Raw genomic sequence first — 7,798 nt, forward strand, 5'->3', positions numbered from 1 at the left:
CTGTGTGAACTGTAGCCTCAGTTTCCTGTTGTTAGCTGACAGGAGTGGCACCTGGTGTGGTCTTCTGCTGCTGTAGCCCATCTGCTTCAAGGTTGGACAAGGTGTTGTTGGTTCAGAGATGGTCTTCTGCAGACCTTGGTTGTAACCAGTGGTTATTTGACTTACTGTTGCCTTTCTATCATGTTGAACCAGTCTGACCATTCTCCAGATCTTTGGGGACTTTAGGGGCTCCGAAATAGGGAATCTCTCTGAACCCTATAGGTCACGCTACAGTTTCTACAGTGACTTGTAATGAGTTCAAAATTATGTTTAAAAGCAACTGTTATAAAATGTGTCCAGGGACCTAAACAGAACATTAAGAGTTTATTCATTTTAGGAGCTGGATTAGTTGCATGCATTTCTTGAAAGCATAAACAAAATAAACACAAAATCGAAGTTTACTATCTAAGAAAGGTCCTACTTAAAGTTATCTCAGCCTTGATCTGGCTGACGGACTGAGAGTGGCAAAGTCCTGTTACAGAGCAGCTAGTCAGCTCTTTAGTCTTACGTGAGCTTCAGCCTACATTGCTGACACCCATTCTGCAGAGAAGTCATGTGGTTTCAGGTATGCCACCTCTCCAGTTATATAGATCTATTATACTGAATCATGTTACTGTTGTACCTCATTGTACCCTAAAATAACTTACATAAGGCCCCAAAGCTCCTTTTAAAAAAGCAACTGTATATTCAGAGGAAAACATTGTACCATTATACCAATTAAAATATGATGACTTATTAAACTATCCAGCATTATATAAGAATAAGAAGCTCCACCTTGAACAGGCGTAGGCAAATCTAAAGACATTGTGCTATTAATAGTTTTACATAAGAAAAAGGTTTTTAAATTCCTCCTCTACAGCTGCCAACAGCCTACCAACATTCTCAGTTAGAGAAACGGTGGAAATATAGAGGGATAAGGGGTCAGTGTTAAGAGTTCTGTCAAACATATTCTTCATCCATCCATCCATCCATTCATTTTCATCTGCTTTTCCGAAGCCAGGTCGCTGGGGCAGCAGGCCAAGCAAAGCACCCCAGACGTCCCTCTCCCCAGCAACACTTTCCAGCTCCCCCTGGCGTTCCCAGGCCAGATGAGATTTGTAATCCCTCGAACGTGTTCTCTAAAGGAAGGTGCCCAGGAGGATCCTGATCAGTTGCCTGAGCCACCTCAAGTGACCCCTTTCGACACGAAGGAGCAGCAGCTCTACCCCAAGTTCCCTCAGGATGTCCGAGCTCCTCACCCTATCTCTAAGGCTGAGCCCAGTCACCGTTCTAAGGAAACTTATTTCTGTCGTTTGTATCCGCGATCTCATTCTTTCAGTCACTACCCAGAGCTCATGGCCATAGGTGAGGGTTGGGACGTAGATGGACCAGTAAATTGAAAGCTTCGCCTTCCGGCTCAGCTCCCTCTTCACCACAATGGACCGGTGTAGCGCCTGCATCACTGCAGAAGCTGCACCAAACTGCCGATCCATCTCATGCTCCATTCTACCATCACTTGTGAACAAGACCCCGAGATACTTGAACTCCCTCACTTGGGGCAGTAACTCTTCAGGTAATTTAAAATCTACATATTTAGAAACACCTCTCAGTATCACACGGTGCAGTTCAGTAGCACCACGAAAGACTCAACAAAAGCATTATTCCCGACTTGAAGGCAGCATTTCTTACAGGACTGGTGTATTAGACTGTGTTCATTTTAGCTGGGCGTAAACCGGCAGCTGAGTTTATCTCAATACAAGGAGGGTGAGTCACCTGAGAGAGACAGAGCAGAGTTCAACCCCCTGTTTTGGCAATCATCCACCCTGCTCTCCTTTATGCAGCAATAGAGTGTAAATTTTTCTATTAGCTACACAAGTGCTGGGCTGCAGATGACTTTGACCCCTGGCCTCTCTGGGGAGAGGACAAAGACAATAGCTGTGTCTTAAACCATTCACTACCTTTGTATCCTCCAGTTTGTACTGCTATCTGAATAACTTACAAAAATTATCAGATGCTATTTCATGGACTCATATCATCTCACAATACAACACAGTATCAGTAATGTGAGTAGGGCCATTTGCCATTTGAGACATAATTTCCAGACATAGTGTGAATCATTTAATGATTTCAGACAGAGCAAGTATCTCCAGACATCAAAAATGTTATACTGACGACACTAAGCCTAAAGATATTGAACTTACTAAATTTGACTTGCTAATAATATACTCAGGTTAATCTGCCAATAAATTTTCACCAAGAGACAAATGAAAACCAAGAACAATGGGTTGTAAATACACATTTATTTGTTGATTTATTTCTTGTGAAAACACTAAAACACTCTACTGCTGTGGACAACACAAATAACTGAGAATAAACATGTATTACATGTCCACTCTTCACATGTCCACTCTTTCAATATATTGAGAACAAAAAAAGTTAAAAAGAAAGAAAAGAAAAAAGAAAGTTAAAAATAAAAATAAAAACAAGGAAATGACCTGGAAAAAGTATTTAACATTTTTAATAATTCTGGACCAATATTAATAATTATAAATATATCTCAAGGCAACTGAATCGAACGCAACTGGACTTAGTTTTCTCAGTTGCGTTTGATTTAATTGCCTTGAGATAACTATGACCTGGATAAATGAGAATATCCACAGGCAATAATAAATAGGTTCAAAGGTTAAAGTACTTGCAAAAGGTGTCTGAAAGCAGCACAAGAAAAGTGACGTCGCTCCAGGATTCAAGATTTCAGGCACATAAATTATCTCCAGACCTCAAAACACTGATGAACTAAACTACAAAAGCTGTCGTATTTATTAAATTTGATGACTAATACAACTCGATTCCAAAGACTGTGTAAGACAAAAAAACACAATTTGCAGATCCTTTTTGACCTGTTTTCAAATCAATACAGTAGACAGACAAGATATTTAATGTTCAAAGTGATAAACTTCCTGCAACACTCTCCAACAGAGCTGGGACAGGAGCATGTTTTTACCACTGAGACACATCGCCTTCTCTTTGACTACACTCAGTAAGCGTTTGGGAATTGAGGACACTCATTGGTGACATTTTAAGCTACATTTCTTTCAAGATTCACAATCAGGTGCCGAGGTTTAAAGACCGTCTGTGTGGAAGAACGGGCCAAATTCCCATCTGAACACTGAGACATTAGTTTCTTCATACAAGTAAGCACCTTGAAGCGTGCAGTGCGAACAACGGCTTCTCCAAATATTAAATACATTTTATTTGGTGTGTTCAGTACTTTTTCTCCCCGTGTTATTCCACTTTATTGTACACAATTTATATGGTTGGAAATCTTGTGATTTCTTTTGTCAGTGTAGCTTTAAATTTTTTGTGGATAGCTGCAATGTGAAAATGGGTAATGGAAAAAAAAAAATTGTGGTGTTTAAGGCATTTTTCTCCACTGCATGTCAAATAGAATATGCAGATTTTTGCATTCAGTTTTCATTTACATTTTACACAGTGTCCCAACTTTTTGGGAGTCTGGGTTGTAATTCATTCAATAAATGTTCCACCAAGAGACAAATGAAAGTCAGGAACAATGAGTTGTGAACAGGCTTTTATTTATTCATTTATTTCTTGTAAAAATGTATGTAAACAACATGAAACACGTGTTACATGTTCACTCTTCATAACCAGTTGTAGTATAAAGTATAACAGTGAACTCTAAATACACTAAAATAAATACAACAGTAGCAACGCTAATATAGCTGAAAGTAACTGATGACAAAGGCCTCACTTAGACCTGGTGTTCACATGTGATTTGTAGTGATGGCCAAATGAGGCCTCATGAACCACTGTCTTTATTTTCTGAAGCCACCAGATGGCGCTGTCTGTTCAACCACAGTTTGAAAGCACACTTCATTGCCAGTCCTTCGGCCTTTATCTTTAAACCAAGAGCACCATCTGGTGGGGTGAGAAAATAAAGAAAGTGGTTCATGAGGCTTCATTTGGCCATCACTAGTGATTTGGGTGATCCGATCACAAGTGGCAGCATAGACACATCGCCATTCACACCTGCGTCTCTCATACGCCTCCAGCTGACCGCTTGTGTTCAGATTTTGTGATGTCCTGCACTCTCCATTACGTCCAAACTTTTGCTAGCTGCTCTGTAGCATGCTTACTAGTCACGTTAGTGGTTGTGTCAGTACAGCTGGAGATATCACTGTCAGAATTTAGCATGTCTCATTCCATGGAGCAAAACCATGGATGGTACACTTCGTCCAACCTGACATAAGAAAAGTTAGTTAAACAGGATAAACACCAGTGCTTGGCAAGGCACTGGTGTTTATCCAAAAGATGTGTGGTCAAATGTGTCACAGACTGTCTTGGCAAGTGGTTTGAGACATTGGATCACAATGCATCTCTGTTGTCGTTTACACTTTTATTTAGCGCTGTCCACTTGTGATCGGATCGCCCAAAATGCACGTTAACACCAGGTCCAAATGTTTTTGAGTGCTACAATTTCTGAGCAGCCATTTAATTGGCATTTTATATAAAACAAGTGAAAGAAAAAAAAATCATTAAACATCACATTAGGTGCAGTACATCGGCCAAAACACTCTGCAACATAAAAAACATTTTTAAAAGTCTTGTTTTAAATTCAAATCTGAAAACCCAGAGAAGGCAAGGGGAAGCCAAAGTGAGAGGGGAAAAAACAACAACGATTTAAAATATGGACGCGACGCTTCCCTTTTACCTCAACTGTTTTAACTGTATTGCAATTAGGAACGTATGTATAAGGGCTTCTGTTACTCAAAGTGCTAGTTTAAAGCTGCAGAAATGCAATATATTTGAAATTACGTGTCATATAAAAATGACAATTTCTCATCCAAATAGTAGCCAGCACTTCTAAAGCATTTCTGGTTAGCGCTGATGCTTCAGCAGAGAAAACTAGCCAAAAACCTGCATCAAAATATAAAAGGCTTGGCAGGACCTTACCTATTAAAAATCACATCCTCTCATCTACCATATGGTACGCAAATTGTTAAATTGGAGGGCCAACAGAGGCACACATTGACCACCCCAATATAAATTTTATCACCATATCTTGATCAGCTCTGCACAATGTCCCCTGCTCATCCAAGAATCACCATCCTTCAGCCCGAGGCCAGGGTAGAGAGGCTGAGTGAACGTGGTGTGTTCTTTGTGGAGCAGAGTCATCGTGTCAGAGATGCTATAAAAGGACAGCGTACCCGCCTCATAATCCAGGTACACTCCGATCCTGGACGACTGAGGGCCTGACACTTTCGCGCTCCTTTTGTTGTGTCGGAAAGTGTAGCCATGTATGGAGCACTCTAAACTCCACGACTTGTTATTCTGCCCAAACTCTGATGATCGGTTGATGTCTTTGTAGGACACTGCCACGGACCAAGTGCCACTCAAACTGACCTCCCAGTAACATCGCTCAGACAAACCCTCTCTGCACAGAACCTGCCTGAAACTTGTGAACCTCTCCGAGTGAGCAGGTCTGTCACTGGCTTTATTCTCCACCCACCGGTATCCTTGTGAAAGGGACAAATTTTGGGAGACCGAGTTCACGTCCAGGGTTAGAGGATGGCAATCTGGCAGACAAACAAAGCAGGAAAAAACAGGTCTATATTAACATCAACCTTTTAATACTCGGTTCATTATCAATGTGGTGATATATTGTGGATTAAATGTTTTACTCACAGCATAAAAACTCCTCTCTGGTCTTTGGCACAAGTGACAGCGCGACATCTATAGTGGACACTAAGACACAAACACATCCTAAATACAGCTGGACCTGAATAAATCCACTGTGTAACTCTAGATTTCTAATTTCTGTCAGGTACCTGTGGCAGAGATCATGGGCAATGTGTCCTTCAGAAGGCTTTCTATGTCGTCCCTCATCTTGGACACGCACTTAGTCACAGCTTTGGTCGAACGTTTGGGACGAGCGACAACACCAGGAGGCAAGTCTGGAGACTCACAGGAGTTTGAGAGGGACTGGAAAGTCTGCAGGGAATTCAATAAGACAGACCAGAAGAAAGAAATAAAAAAAACTGTAGAATTGTGACGTTTTCTTAGAATTTCTCCTTAAAGTTAAGACTAGGTCCTTGTAAAGATAAGTTATTCACAACCTTAAAAGAGCACCTAAGTAGTGATGGCCAAATGAAGCCTCATGAACCAGTTTCTTTTTTTTTTAACCCCACCAGATGGCGCTCTTGGTTTAAAGATAAAGGCTGAAGGACTTGCAATGTTCAAACCTTTGTTGAACAGACAGCGCCATCTGGTGGCTTCAGAAAATAAAGACAGTGGTTCATGAGGCCTCATTTAGCCATCACTACTCCTAAAGGTGAAAAACCACTAAGAGCAGGGAGGAGGACTTTTAAGAGGCTTTGGAGTTTCTTAAGGAGGGGAGAAAATGGTGGAAACACAAAGAGGTCAGAGAAGTATTCTCCAAACACTGCATGACAGTGAGTCAATGAAATACTACAGATTAGATCGTGCAGGGATAATATGTATGGTGGATCTCATTAAAGGGTATGCATGTTTCCCCTCACCTAACGCTAGAAATAAAATGATCACAAAAATGCAACAGTGATGACTTGAGTCTGTCTCAACCTCCCATCAGCAGTTTCCACTGGGTGTCCACACCTTACAGGCTCAAAAAAGGATGTGTCTGTGACAACCAATCACATCTGTTAAAAGAATGCATGCATTGAAGCCTCATGAACCACTGTCTTTATTTTCTGACCCCACCAGATGGTGGTCTTGGTTTAAAGACAAGTGCCATCTGGTGGATTCAGAAAATAAAGACAGTGGCTCATGAGGCCTCATTTGGCCATCACTACTGTTGTGGTTCAGCAATGGTCGAAGGTCACTTATGCTTTTCTGGACTGGAAAACAAACTCAAAAGTTTTACCAAAAAGTTTGAATGTTTTAATTATTCTTATTTTGGGGCCAAAACAATTTCAAATGTAAATACTATATCTGACAGGTGGCTGAATTATACAGTTTGTAACCATGCTGAAATAACCCTAATGTATTGTTGAGTATATTATTCCAACATCAGCCTCGATGGCATTACATGTTGCACTGTCAAATTTGGCCAGCAGATGTCACTTTTGGGGCAACGGATTCACAGTGATTTGTCCTCAAGGAAAATTAACTGAGCTGAGTGCTTTGGTTGCACAGCACTGATTATTCAGTCATGTGAAAATGACATCGAAACAGACAGATCTATTCGAGGGCGTAGCACCAAATCTGGACCCTTTGCATAAGCAGTGAGTGACGACAACCCCGCCCACATTTAAGAGTACTCTTTGCAGTGGAAACACTTAAGGGACCTAGGGTGTAGGTATCATGTCTGAAGGGTTATTTTTTGTTCCAAAGTTACCATACCGAAAGTGTTTGGTGGAAATGGGACTTTAAAGACGAATCCTAGTGTAAGGGTGACTAAATTTTACACCTTTACGGGGCGAGAGCGGCCTCCTAGAGCTTTTTTTTCCTGTACAAAGTTCAGTCTTTCAACCAATTTATTCAGCCAATTTTAATTTAGTTATAGCACTGATAAATGAAAAACTGCAAACAAAACCGAACTTTCCCCGTTCAGGACTTTCAAGGGCCTCCCCCTCCCACTAGGATGGGTTATCTGTCCCACTTCCCCCCACCCACTCTGAACCCCCCCCCCCCCCTCCCCCCCCCCCCCCCCCCCAACCGCGGGGGAGGGAGCGCCCCCCGTTCACTTTTAGTTCTTTCTGTTTCCGGGCGCCGTGTTTGTTCTTAT

At 41.4% G+C, this 7,798-nt stretch overlaps 2 protein-coding genes across 2 annotated transcripts in view; both read right to left on the reverse strand.

Moving 5' to 3' along the window:
- Window positions 1-7,798, reverse strand: part of LOC126404502 (E3 ubiquitin-protein ligase TRIM47-like) — a 45,183-nt gene that overhangs the window by 23,541 nt on the left and 13,844 nt on the right. The window lies entirely within an intron of this gene.
- Window positions 3,591-7,798, reverse strand: part of LOC126404505 (E3 ubiquitin/ISG15 ligase TRIM25-like) — a 6,931-nt gene continuing 2,723 nt past the window's right edge. Inside the window, exons 5-7 of the mRNA XM_050067774.1 lie at window positions 5,862-6,024; window positions 5,719-5,778; window positions 3,591-5,609 (exon numbers count right to left, since the gene is read on the reverse strand). Of these exons, the coding sequence (XP_049923731.1) occupies window positions 5,086-5,609; window positions 5,719-5,778; window positions 5,862-6,024 (747 nt within the window). The 3' untranslated portion in view covers window positions 3,591-5,085. The remainder of the gene's footprint in view (window positions 5,610-5,718; window positions 5,779-5,861; window positions 6,025-7,798) is intronic.

The sequence above is a fragment of the Epinephelus moara genome, chromosome 17, assembly GCF_006386435.1.
Source record: "Epinephelus moara isolate mb chromosome 17, YSFRI_EMoa_1.0, whole genome shotgun sequence".
NCBI classification, from domain to species: domain Eukaryota; kingdom Metazoa; phylum Chordata; class Actinopteri; order Perciformes; family Serranidae; genus Epinephelus; species Epinephelus moara.